The following is a 14,158-nucleotide window of genomic DNA, read 5'->3' on the forward strand; positions in this document are numbered from 1 at the left end:
GAAAAACAAGACCAAAAACGTTTTCCGAATTTTGGATAGGATACGGATAAATTTTATTCTATCCACTATAACCGTATCTACCTAAATTCAATAACAGAACCTTTATTTCATCCGCTATCATTCTTTATAAGAACAAAAAAGAAAATAAAAGAAACATCTTATCCCTAATCTAAGCCTGAACGTTTTATTTTTATCCACCATAATTCTTGTCCAATGTAGTAAGTACTTACTCAGTAAAATTGAAAGCAAATCTATTTATAATTCATTTAAAGTGTATCGAATTTTGATTCAACAGAATCAGATAGACTCAAATATAAAACAAAGAACAATTTTCGTGTCTGATTTCCATCGGACCCCTTCTTCAATCAGACTCCCTCCTTTGCTGTATCAATTGTTGTCCATCTCCAACTTAGATCGAAAATATTGTGCGTGCGGTCAAACCATTAGATTTGACCACCGAGTTCGAGTCCAAAGGTTCGACCCAACCGGCTCTGGACGATTCCCCAGAGAGGCGCTACATAAAGGGGTCGGGGGTGGTATTTCATCGACGATACTCCGAACGCGATCAGAGAGCGATCCAAGGCAATCGCGTTTTGAGCCAAGGGATCCCCTCCCCGCGAAGCATCCTTCGGTTTCTTCCTCTACATCTATCTGCGTCTTTTTCTCTCTGCTAGATGTTCTGACATCAGGGAATTGGATTGGCAAGAACCCGATCTCAGGTACCCTTCTGTTCTCTTAGGGTTTCCGTGACGTCTTGATGGTTGGAGGTTCGTTGTTTTTCGTTTTATGTGAAGATTAGAGTTTTCGTGAACGTTTCCCTTTCTTTGATCACGCTGTTTTATTCTTTTGTTACTGAATTAGTGGCTTTGGATCTGCAAGAAAATGGCGACGGCAACCATGGCGACTGCTGCTGGCGCCGCTGCGCTTCTGTATTACACACTGAAGTGGAAACTACACGCCGGTCGATTTCAAGAGAATGGTCAAGGCGAACACGATCAGGATGCATCCAAACCTATTCTTTCTGGGAGGAATCGAGTCTCGCAGAGGCCTGCGCAGGCCCCTGCAACATGGTTAGAGACAATATCGACCTTGTCGGAGACCTTACGATTCACCTACTCCGAGACATTGGGGAAATGGCCTATTGGGGATCTGGCCTTTGGCATCAACTTTTTATTGAAGAGGCAGGTATAACATTGTCAAGCTTTTTTTTTTCTTATTCTTTCTGAATGTTATTTCGTCTGAATTTCTAGATCACTACCATGGCAGCATGAGGTTCTTGTTACTAAGGCCATTATGTACACTGGTGGGCTCTTGTTTAGTCACACAGTTTTTCAGTAGGGCTCATATACAGATTCCTTCACGACCCAGGCAACGATTGTGGTATAGAGCAAAAATGTAGATTATTGTTGTTTGTGACGCTGATATGTAAATGTTGAGATGGATGTGTAAAGTTACTGGTAAAGATGAAAATAGAAATATTTTCATTTGTGAATAATTAGATACAGCTTTAATAGATGGAGAATTATTTAAGATGGTATAGATATGTGCTAAGGAGACTTATAGATGTTATAATTAGATGTAAAATGGTCAATATTTGTGGTGTGAGAAAAGATAGAAAAAGACATAAAATGATTTTTTTTTTAAATTATAATTAAAAGATTTAAATATTTTTATTTTAACTAAGAATATAATGTTTTATAGAGCTCAATGCTAGTCAAAGATTCATGTAGTCGACCCAAATAGTTGGGACATTATAGTTTTATTATTATTGTATAGTTTTAGCTATTGTTGAAGCAAGGACATGCTATTGCCACAAAGCTCATGAATTGCATGCCAAATGCTGGAATGTGAAGGTTGCAACAATTAAATTAAGTAATTTATGATACCTTTATGGAGTATGACAAAAACATTGTTCCATTTGCAAATCGAATATGTAGGATGGAAGTTTTGACTACCTTTAGGCATAATTAGATAATCAAGTTTTAGACCTGAATGATATTAGAGGACTATACGTTTGATCTTCTATAGGTAGGATAAAGTTCTGATATATAGTTATGGTTAAATAGATCACACCAAAAGTAAACTCATGGCATAGAAAAATTATCTGCTAAGTTTGTGTAGAGCTATATCAATCAAGATTACGAATATTGAAAAAAATTAGTTTCTTAAAGATTCATTACATGTGGTGTCTTAATGAAATTTCCTTGTTGATTTTTTATTCTATGCATCTAGGACAGTATCATAACTTAAATCAGAGATAATAGCAAAGGGTTACATGGTGTTAAGGAAGAAACAAGGTTAGAAGGAAAAATCTTTCTATGTTATTCGGTGAATAGGAGAGAGAAATATTATATTTTGAACTCTAATAAATTGAGAATTGTAAGCAATTAGGATTCCTTTGCTTTGAGAGAAGCCATTTGTTCTTAGTTGTTCTAACCCAAATGTCAAACTTCAGTTCTTTTAACTGTCAATCAACAATATCTGGTTTTTTCTATTAATGGTTCCTTGTTGAATACAAAATAAAAATATTAAATGATAAGACTGTGTACTTAATGATGCTTTTAGTAGATGTTTTTTAGTTTTGATCTTTTCTTAGAATGGATATGAGAATATGATCATTGTTATGGGTGGCCTAGTGTGGGTGCCATGTCACTTTCACGTGGTTTGTGATATCTAGCATGAGTCGCCGAATAGTGAGACTTTTGTCCAAAGATGAAGTATCAAGCACTAGCCGAGAGTCCCAAGTCCTTCTTTGTTCCTCGTTTTCTATAACCTCCTCTTCTCTTCACAGGTTAACTTAGGCCTCTGACTCTGTTCTTGTCCACTCACCGGCACCTTCAAATGTTACTTTTCCTTTCAGGTAACTTGCACTTCTTATTCTGCATGCTGACCAATGTCCGTCATGTAGGACTGTACCCTTCTTGTTCAACATTTTGACCAATATCCAGGCCACTTTAGCACATGAGAGCACGAAGAGATGTCATGTGGATGCTTGTTCCACAACCTACTTCAACACCTTGGTCCATAGCAGCAAGAAATGTAACAATTTAGTAACTATTAAAATGAATAATAATCACATTGAATTCCGATGTCAACAATCTGGATCATGTGCCACCGTAATTTGGACATCAAAACTACCATGAACCAGTGACACAAACCTTGGGCCACGGTAGATGTTGAACCAGTTACGCTGCCTACTAAATCACACAAGATATGTGGGTCTTGGTTGTCTTTAGTTTTATTTCTTAATTGTGTGAAATTTGTTGGTAAATGATATGAAATCTTTGAATTTGATGTTGACTTCTGTGGTTTTGAGCTTGTTGTAAATGGATTTGGAGCACAAATGTATTGGTTTTGTAAACTATATAATGTTGAACAGTATTGTTAGGTTGGTCTATAATCGAGATAGCTACTATTAGGAAAGTAAAAGAACCATGAACCAGTTTACTGACCCTCACATGGTTCCAAAACCATGCACTTGATATGGTCCATGGTTTGGGGAAGGGATTTTGGGTTCTCTATAAAGGCGACTTTTATAGAGAGACACAATTATCATTTGTTAATTGATTTTAATGATATTTATGTATGTCCAAAAATTTACACTACCTTAAAATCCACTTAATTGTATTATTGATTATTTTATACTGGTCATCAAAAAATTTGTTTAAACTTGTAAATTATTTCAGCTATTTAAATTTGTTTCTTGTTTCCTTATAGACAGTCTCGTTAGCTTGTGGAAACCAGCTTATTGCTTTTGGTAAATGAACATAATATGGTGTTTGGTATGACTGTGATACTTTGCTAATTGTCCATGATAAAAGTTTATATTTTATACAACTTCTTTTAATATCATCAGCATATAATATATGCTATTTTTCTTTGTTGTACATCATTTATGTCTCAAATGTAGGTCTAAGATCTGGCGTTGCAAAGTCATTTATGATCACTTTCACCTTACAGGGGAACTTACATGTAGCTAGTATATATGCTGGTGAAGAAAGTGTACCGCTTAAAGGGGCTGAAATTGTTGCTGAGCTAAAGTATCTTTTGAATTTATTGAATCTTTGCTGGCATTTTTCAAAAAAACCATTCCCATTATTTTTGGAGGCGACTGGTTATTCCCAAGATGATGTCCTACTTCAAAAACCTAAAGCAGGCGTGAGTTATAATCCTGTTGGACATTTGAAAGTTATCTCTACTCACTTTTGTGTGAGCTTTTATGGGGATGTTGCACTTGTAGTTTGTGAAGCAACCTTTCAATTTTTGTTTTTGCAGATCTTGAAGCCAGCATTTACAATTTTAACAGATAAAAGCACAAAAAGCATTCTGCTATTGATTAGGGGGACACACAGCATCAGAGACACATTAACAGCTGCAACTGGTGCAGTTGTTCCATTCCACCACACTTTATTATATGAAGGCGGCATCAGCGATTTAATTTTAGGATATGCACACTGTGGAATGGTTGCAGCTGCTCGGTCAATTGCTAAGCTTGCCACCCCTTGTCTTTTGGAAGCACTGCATGAATATCCAGATTACAAACTAAAGGTGTGTGGTATGTTAACATTTTAAATTGGAGTGCAATTGTTTATGGTCCTTGGGTTCAATCATCTGGATTGGGAAATTCTTTTAAGTGTATGTGGCACTTAATTTTCGTTTTCTTACCGTATGGCTATTGGCTCTCATTCCTGTGTGTGATCTTGATTACACTAAATCACTGTCATCTTCAACATCTGAATGGTTCCACTGGAAGTAAAGGAAATCAAATGAGACTTAACAGAATATTTAAATTGGTTATTGTTATTGAACATACTTGTTATTTTGAAAAAGCTTTTTTGATATCCTACCCTGATGACCTCAGATAGTGGGACACTCTCTGGGTGGAGGTACAGCAGCACTCTTAACCTATATTTTAAGGGAGCAACAGGAGTTTGCCACTGCTATTTGTGTTACATTTGCCCCAGGTCTGTGCCTTCTGAGAAATTTGTCCAATTAACATTTTGAATTATTTATTATATTAGCCACATTGGCTTAGCTGTTTTGTTTTTCTTTTCACTTGGCATTTAATGGATAATTAGCAACAACACTAACTCTATGAGTTCATGACGCAGTGATGTCTGTCTTTTCTTGCAAACTTTATAGGTTATTCAAGTGCTTCAGTATTTGGTTAAGTTTGTCAGAATTGAATCCATGGCACTATTATGCATATGTTTCTGTACGTATACCTTCGCTTATTCTAAATACAAAATAACTTGCTTAAGGAAGTTATGTCAAACTTTATAATCAAGTATTGTATTTGGGATGGAAATTAAAATAGAGAATTGTATAGAAATTATAGGAACCAGAAAAAGTTCAAACATGAATCATATACTTTAAGAAGACATTACCAATCAGTTCCATACTCCATAAATTTAGTGAGCTGTAAGTTGGATGTCTGGATTATTTTATGCAAAATCTGTTGTCTGCTGAGATGTGGAATCTAGTAATGTTGGAGTTGTTAAATATTCTTGCTGATTGTTAGTCCAGTGTTTTTGAATTTCTAATTATTTGTGGCAGTCCACTTGATAACAACTCTTTCTGATAATTGTCCTGTCTCATCAGTCTTCTAAGTATCTACCGCAGATTAATTGAGTGTATATTGGATTACAATTTACAAGTAAAAACAGATTAAGATATTAACTTCATGCTGTGACAACATATTCTTTGTTGCATTAATCCTCATTACAACTTACAAATAAATTTCACATGTGGTGACAGCAGTTGTTATCCAGCAAGTATTTCTTACATTTAGAGTTTGTTAAGTTATAGTGTGATTTGACTTGTTATGATACAAAACATGTATATCTTAAAATAGTTTGGAAAATAGACTTTGTTTTATCAGCCAAAATCTGATTAGTTTAATAAAAAAAACAATGTCCATCTTTTTCTTGGCATAATCCTTCTGAACCTTTTTGTTTGATGATCTCATGGACTTCTTAGACTAGTTTTTTAGTCAGTGGCGGTGTTTGTATTCATACCCAGGGTTTTTGGTGTTACACTATCATCTATACATGTACAGAGAAATGTGCTGTGCTGAATTGGTGCAGCTGTAATTTACTGTTTATAGTATTTTGTTCTGCATTAGTGATAAAATAAAATCTATTGCAATGCAGCTGCTTGTATGACATGGGAGTTAGCAGAATCAGGCAGGCACTTCATTACTTCGATTATTAATGGAGCTGATTTGGTTCCTTCCTTTTCAGCAGCATCAGTAGATGACCTACGTTCTGAGGTTAGACACTTATGACTTGCATATGTACAATCTACTTTATTTGATCGGGTAGGTCAAGTTTCATGTTATGTCCCATGGCAGAGCAGTGCAAAAGAAATGAAGTTTGAAATTTTCTGGAAAAAGAATGAAAGCCTGTCTTTTCCTCTATGGCATGTTATGTGCTTAATTGAGTGCTTGTTCTGCAGTTCCCAATTTTTTATATTTTGTTTCTCATATGCATTTAGAAAACTCTTTGATTTGGTTGAGAAAGGCATCCTTAATCTGTTTATACTAAGTGATATATTTTTTTCTCTTTTGTTGCCATGGTCTCAAAGACAGCATAATCTGATTGTGTTTAGATTAATTTTGGCTGTAAAGTCTACACTAAAATTTCACAGCAGAATGATTGATCATGCCACTTGAATTTGTGCTACTACAAATGAAAGTTAGCAGTTCAATTTAAACATGCTTTGCCACATGGTATTAAACATAGGTCCGACCGGTTTTGATAACTTTTAGACCGCTGAGGTACCATTGGGTATTATTGAAAAACAATAATAGAAAAGTTAAAATACTGACCGGTACCAAGCTATATGGTCCATTGCCAGCCCTTGGTGGAACCACTAGATAGTGATTGGATCACACTAGTCCGATTGTTATTTAAAACCATGCTTTGCATACACATCAACACTTCATAAATATTTGTTGATCACTTAACATGTAAGCTCATTTTAGCACCAGTAACAGTACTGGAACCTCTCAGTTAGATCATGGTGTAAGGCTGATTTTTCCTGCTATTCCAACTTGCTGCAAACTGATTGAAAGTTTTTGTCGTCTATCATGTTAATAATTGGAGGTGACATAACCAAATTAGTATTAGAATGACCTATCTCAGATACCTAGGCAAGTGAAATTACTTCTCTTTTTTAGTGCCAGCAATCTAGTTTTTGGTGCTTATTTTATTTTATCTTGAAATTATCCTTGCTACTAAAATACATAGTAGTAGCAATACCAGGAATGCACAAAGTGATGTATGAGTATCCAAAACATGTTTTTTTGAGCCTTCAGTTTGGTTCCCATGAAAGTTTATTGCTACTGCTGTCATCTTTTCTCCTCTGTGGATATCCATCAGTTGGTTTGGAGAGCACTAATATATAATTTTCATTTGCATCATGCATTCCTCTTTTTTGTGTGCTGTTACATATTATTTTGCCAACAGTCATGTGGCATTGCAGAGATAAGTACAACACTAATTAAAACTAATGACTTAAATTTGGATGGTTTGACTCTAATATGGATATTTTGACTAGGAAACTGGGCTTTGGTCATGAATGGGAGAGAGTTATCAAAGAAAAGGAACCCACCACTTTACCATAAATGATTAGCTTGATTAGAAAAAAGAAATGGTGACGTTTTCAATGTCAAAATCTCTATATATACTTATACATTTTAGATCTAGTGTTTAGAGGTGTGTGCTTTGTGATGTAGTAGCAATTAAGATACTGTGAAGCATGTACATGCTGCCTTGAAGCTTTTGATTTGAGAAGCATCTTTCCACAACAAATGACTAATTATGCTCTTCTTATGTTCTTTTACACAGGTGACAGCATCAGCATGGCTTAATGATTTACGAAATCAAATTGAACAGACAAGGATATTGAGCACAGTTTATCGTTCAGCATCTGCTCTAGGGTCTAGACTTCCATCAATTGCTAGTGCAAGAGCAAGAGTAGCTGGTGCTGGTGCAATCCTACGCCCTGTATCCAATGGGACACAGGTGTAGTTCATTCATCTCTTTTAGTTCTGTAGTCTGATTTTTCCTGATACAAGATATTCTCCAGGAATTGGTCTACTGGTGAAACAAATCATTACACATATTGAAGTTTTTCACATGTATGATTGCAAAGGGAAACTAAATTACTGAAGAGTTACATTGCTGTTTGGATTTACATATATACCTATGAATAATCAAACATTAAACTAACATACGATAATCAAATATGAAACTAACTAGATATATGAGACCTAAAAAAGATACAGAATATGAATATGTCTCTTCTTTTCTTTTCTCTTGCTGTTTGATTAATGTTTTTCTTAATAGGTTGTCATGACCAGAGCAAAAAGTGTGGCTCAAGCTGCATTGAGTCGACCACCTCTTCGTATATCGTCATGGTCATGTATTGGGCCCCGTTACCGCAACAAGGCATCTTTTCCGATTACAAGACGAGAAGAGAACATTGAAGAGTCATCTATGATAACAAAAGAAAATGGCGAGACTATTGCAACATTGACTGAAACTACCACTGTAGAGACCACAGAGATTACAACTCAAGGTGTAGGATGGACTTCAGACCTAGATTGCTCGCATTCCAGTGCAATTTCTCATGCTGATGGCCCGGTGAACACTGGTGATATCAGTGATGATGAGGATGCAACTGGTCAATGTAGGAATGAGGACAGCATGACCGAGTATGATTTGTGGCAGCAACTGGAGAATGAGTTGAACAAGGCAAGGCAGAACGAAGAAGTTGATATTGATAATGAAATAAGGGAAGAGGAGAATGCTGCTGCCGCTGCACATGAAGAGGTTGAGGGCACATCAGAAGGCATTCTTACTGAAACAAAGGAAGTGCGGAGGTTCTACCCCCCTGGGAAAATCATGCACATTGTGATCTTCCCTCCAGAGGAGACGACAAACGAAGAAGATTCTGGTATCCATCATGATGGTGAGAACCCAGAGCCAGAGTACAAGACTGGGATCTTCTTGACCCCAAGGTCACTTTATGGTAAGTTGAGGCTCTCACAGTCCATGATCAATGATCATTTCATGCCAATTTACAGAAGAAATATTGAGCGACTCATCAGTATACTCGAGAAAGAGGATGGACATGGTGATGAAGCCATGATGTTATAGCTGATGAGGTACCTTAAGACTGCTGAATAGGAAATGATACAGGTGCTGGAATGTACAGTATTCTTCTTAGTTTAGGTAGCTTGATGTCCTCCATCAATCTGTATCACCTTACCAGAATACAGATCAATCTGGTGTGATCTGTATCTTCCCTTCTAACAAATACTGACAACATACATGGAAATCTGACAAAGATATTAACCTTTTCTTTTTTATTTCCTCCAACATTATTTGTTAAACATTGTAAACAGTGTCGATTCTATCTGATCAGTTGCATTTCTAAACCTGCAGGTGTTTGTATTGGATTCAGCTTAATTTTCTCTGTGTCTCAGCTTATAGTTCATTGGATTAATAATTTTTTGTGAGGCTACTGTCACAGTACCCAAAATCTTGATCATTGCCAAACAAACGAAAAGAAGAGAAAAAGAGAGAAAAGAGCCTAGTCTTTTTGTGATCAGCTTCCACCGTATGATGATACAACGATTGAAGAGCCTTCTTATGTAGGACCTCGGCACGAAACTATCAATGGAAGGCTACCCGATGGCATCTCACGGTCACGATATGGCGAATGAGCTGCTGTCGTCCCTCCGCCTCGTTGATCGCTCGTCAATGCTCCTGACCCGATGTGCCGACCGTTGCCCTGCCCCGTCCCTCATGTATGCCGCGTGGCTTCGTGACGCCACCTCACTCTGCGTCTCTGCAGCGGCGGCCACCTCGATCCTTTCGACGACCTCCTTCAGCCCAAGCCACCGGTCGAGATCCGCCTCTGTGCACTCCACCTTGACCCGGACCAGTCGCTTCATATCAGCCACCGACGTTTTTGCCCGGCCACGATGGTGGGGTCCAGGATCTCGTCATCCCGCCCCTCTCCCATCGCGTTCGTGGCCCAATCCACCACGTTTGTACTGTTGTTGACGTTGTTGAGTTTCTGCAAGGGGAACTTCCCTGTGAGGAGCTCGAGGAGGACGCTGAGGCAATAGATGTCAGACCGGGCAGACACGGGCAGCTTGCGAGGACCTCGGGGGACCCGTGGGCTTGCATGGCGGTGGCGGCCTGTGCCGGGTTGACCAGCATGAGAAAGCCGTAGTCGACGAGGAGCACGTTGCTGGACGTGAGGTTGCCGTGAGGCGTCTCATTGAAGGGGAGCTCGGCATGAAGGTGGGCGAGGCCGCGCGCTACCCTTCGCGATCTTGAGCCGCGTTAGCAAGTCCAAGGACGCATGCTCGATGTCGTGATTGCCATTTACTGTTAGCATAAAATTTATAATATGCTATACTTAATACTTCAACGTGGAAAAATTTTGACAGGAATCAAATAACGATAGATCAGTTTTACAGTACATATCTTTTGATACAATTTGAAAAAATCACTGTTTGAACTACAAAGGTACTATCATCTAGATCCAAATATCACAATGACATCGATCTATAAGGAGAACCAAACACTCATCTCTGTTAGGGTCGTAAAGGTACTAAGAGAAGGGTTGAATTAGTACTTTTGAGAAATTACGATTTGAAAACTTTTATTCGATGAAACTCGTATCTACGTTTAACTTGGAATGTGAATAAAATGAGTGAGCAATTCAATTAGTTAGTACTAAGAATAAAAAGTATAAATAGAAATATAAACTAGATTTATAATGGCTTGGGTGTCCCAACTTCGTTAACTCCCGATTCCTTTTCACTCGATGCTACTAGCTTTGACTATCGATTTTCTTTTTAACGGGTAAAGATCAACTACTCTTGTTATAATTCTTTCTTCTTTTCACAGGAGAGAATATTTATACCCCTCTTTTATAAAGCGATCTCACTCATCTCTTAGAACGACTTCTAAACCCTAGGAGAAAGAAATTCAATACTTTAAGAAATATTATATACTTTTTTTCTTAAGAATTCTTTCCCTTTTCTTGCTTTTTTTTTCTTGTTATCTCAAACAAAAATGACTTCAAAATGACTTCAAAATTAAGCCAAAAATTTAAATTCTTAGATTTTCGAGGTACCGACAGTACCACCATCCAATATAGGTGGTACCACCACCTGACATTAGGCGGTACCACCACTGACCCTGGTAGTACCATCGTCGGGTTTTTTAGAAAAGTACATTTTGTACTTTCTAGCTCACAAGCGATTCCACCGCTTGGTCTAGCGATGCCACTACTTGGCCCAACTTTAAGTCACTAAATTACCCATCTAATAGGCCCAATTCAGCTCTGATTCAGGCCCAATGGGCCCCTAATCAAGTTTGCATGATTACATCGAAAATCAACTCAATTAAAATCTAAACTATTTTGATCGACACAAACGATTGCAAACATGAATCCTATATTGTCTGGCATGTCATTGGTGTAGGAAAATTTATGGGCAACATCACATGTGCAACGAAAGAATAAAAAGAAAAATCCCAGATTTCCACAAAAAAGTTTCATCATCATGCGAAGATTAGTGCACAAAAACTCGTGAAATTGAAAACCACATATGAGATAGTTGTGTTGCCTATGGAGATTGCATATCCCTAAATTCTTACAAATATGTAGGAGAGGATGACGGAGGTCAACTATTCTCCTCTCTAGTGGTGATCCACATGGTAGGGGTTATTGAATCTCGGATTTTGATGATGAAGTCAATTGTAATTTGTTTGATCTAATCTATATATTAAGAAAAGTGTGTAAGATTAACTACGATAGCAGTAAGACATAAAGCAGGTGTTGTGCCAAAGTCAAGATCGAGATCACGTTGGGAGTTCGAGAGTTCATCGGAAGTCTGAACGTTCATCGGAAGTTCTGCTGGAACCAACCGAGAAGTCTAGGAGCTTGCTAAAGAAGCTCGTCAGAACTTGCTAAGAAGATCGTCAAAAAGTCTAGGAGCTTGCCAGGAGTCTGCTGGAGCATTGCCGAGAGTTCGTCGGATGTTCGCCGGAAGCTCGTCGGAAGAACAATTGACGCACCGGAACAAGAAGTGCAGTAAACATGTCTTAATTGTCATAGTTAGAGTGTAAATTAAGTTAGGATTGGGAGGTAATCCTACTAACTTAATTAGGAGCCAATTGGGCCCTTAATAGGGCTGAATTGAGCCGAATTGAGCACCCAATTCAGCCCCTAAATTCTTGACCGACGGTGGCACTACCTGGAAAGCAGTGCCCCAGGAAATCTGGGTGGTGGTACCGCTGATAGTTATTACTGCTAGCGGTGGTACTGCTAGAGCTCGGTCTCCGAGCTCTGTCAAGCGATGGTACCGTCCAAACTGAGCGGTAGTACTGCCCAGTGTCAAGTGTCACGTGGTGGTACCGCTAAGATCCCGAAAATCCATGATTAGACACTTTTTGGCTCCATTTTTGAAGCCATTGGGGCCTATAAAAACCCCACCCTTTTATGCATAAAAGGGCATGAAGCATTGAGATAATCTTGAGTTGTTGGGGTGTAAAGGTGTTGTAAACAAGTGTTAGAGTTCTCCTCCTCCCTTTCTAAGTTTTGAGATCATTCAAGAGAGGTGTGAGACTTGTAAGGGTTCTCTCCTAAAATCGTGAAAAGAAGAAAGTGTTGTAAAAGAGGTAATTGGTCTTCACCTATTCAAGAAAGGCCTTTAGTGGACGTCGGAGACCTCATCGGAGGAGGAATCCGAAAGTGGATATAGGTCACATTGACCGAACCACTTTAAATCCTGGTTTGCTTTTCATTTGAGCAATTTACATTACTGCAAATCTCCTTAATCCTCTTTTGCACTTTTACGAAAGCTTTCAAGTTCATAATCTCTCCAAAATAGATTGAATCAAAACAATTTTCATCCGAATCAGTTTTAATCGAAATGAAAGTCTTTCGAATTCGAAAAGTTTACCACTACATTAATTCACCCCCCCCTCTTAGTGCCGCTCTTGATCCTAACAATTGGTATTAGAGCAAGGTTCACTCTCATTTGGTTTAAAACCCAAGAGAGATGGCATTTGCCTATAACCTAGAGGGTCATTCAATTACATGTCTGCCCATGTTTAATGGGATGGATTATACGTATTGGAAGACTAGAATGAGGATCTTCTTAATTTCAATGGATTTTTGAGCTTTGGAACGTTGTCGAAAACGGTTTTTAAAAGTCTTTTCTTTCGATGAACGATTGGAATGAGTTGGAGAAGAAGACTTTTATTTTAAATGCCAAGGCTATGAATGCCTTTATTTTGTGCATTAGATAAAAACGAGTTTAATCAAGTATCGATTTGTGAAACGACTTTTGACATTTGGCACATACTCGAAGTGACTCATGAAGGCACTAGTAGAGTGAAGGAGTCAAAAATTAATCTTTTCGTGCATTCTTATAAGTTGTTTGAAATGAAACCGAGTGAGACCATTGGAGACATGTACACCTGATTTACGGATGTTGTCAATAGTCTAAAAGGACTTGGTAAAGGTTTCTCAAATTTTGAACACGTTAATAAGATTTTAAGATCCCTTCTAAAAAGTTGGGATCCTAAAGTAACGACTATTCAAGAGGCTAAAGATCTAAATAATTTTCCTCTTGAAGAACTAATTGGGTCACTAATGACCTATAAAATGGCATATAAAGCTCATGAAGAGCTTAAGGACACCCTTCCAAAGAACAAGAAGGATATAACACTAAGAACACAAGAAGACTATTTGAAAAAAAACTCAAGTGATGAGGACTTTGATGATGACTTGACACTCTTAACAAAGAAGTTCAAAGGATTCATAAAAAGAAAAAAAATTAAAAATGATACTAAAAATAAATTTAAACTTAAGAAAAAACAAATGATATGTTATGAATGCAAGAAGCCGGGATACTTCAAGAGTGAATGTCCCCAAGTAAAAAGGAGACAACCAAAGAAGAAGGCTCTCAAAGCTACGTGGGACGACTCAAGTGCATCCGAAGAAGAATAGCCTACCATCACCGAGCAAGTTGCTCACTATGCACTAATGGCTATTGGAGATGAGGTAACAAGTTCATTTGACGTAAATTTATCTTTTGATGAACTATTAAATGCTTTTAATGATC

General features: G+C 37.8%; 1 protein-coding gene across 3 annotated transcripts; it reads left to right on the forward strand.

The window, feature by feature from the left end:
* The first annotated feature begins 551 nt into the window (after positions 1-551).
* Positions 552-9,445, forward strand: LOC135630855 (uncharacterized). Of its 3 annotated transcripts, none has more exons than XM_065138103.1 (8): positions 552-719; positions 862-1,185; positions 3,961-4,158; positions 4,276-4,548; positions 4,862-4,964; positions 6,153-6,271; positions 7,851-8,027; positions 8,352-9,445. In XM_065138103.1, the coding sequence occupies exons 2-8, from the start codon at positions 883-885 to the stop codon at positions 9,162-9,164; spliced, it is 1,986 nt and encodes a 661-aa protein (XP_064994175.1). In that variant the 5' UTR covers positions 552-719; positions 862-882; the 3' UTR covers positions 9,165-9,445. The 3 variants fall into 3 exon arrangements, with proteins under 3 accessions (XP_064994175.1, XP_064994174.1, XP_064994176.1); XM_065138102.1 differs by having other exon boundaries at positions 880-1,185; XM_065138104.1 differs by lacking the exon at positions 552-719 and having other exon boundaries at positions 1,048-1,181.
* The last annotated feature ends 4,713 nt before the right edge of the window (positions 9,446-14,158 follow it).

The sequence above is a fragment of the Musa acuminata genome, chromosome BXJ3-2 (genome assembly GCF_036884655.1).
Source record: "Musa acuminata AAA Group cultivar baxijiao chromosome BXJ3-2, Cavendish_Baxijiao_AAA, whole genome shotgun sequence".
Classification (NCBI taxonomy): domain Eukaryota; kingdom Viridiplantae; phylum Streptophyta; class Magnoliopsida; order Zingiberales; family Musaceae; genus Musa; species Musa acuminata.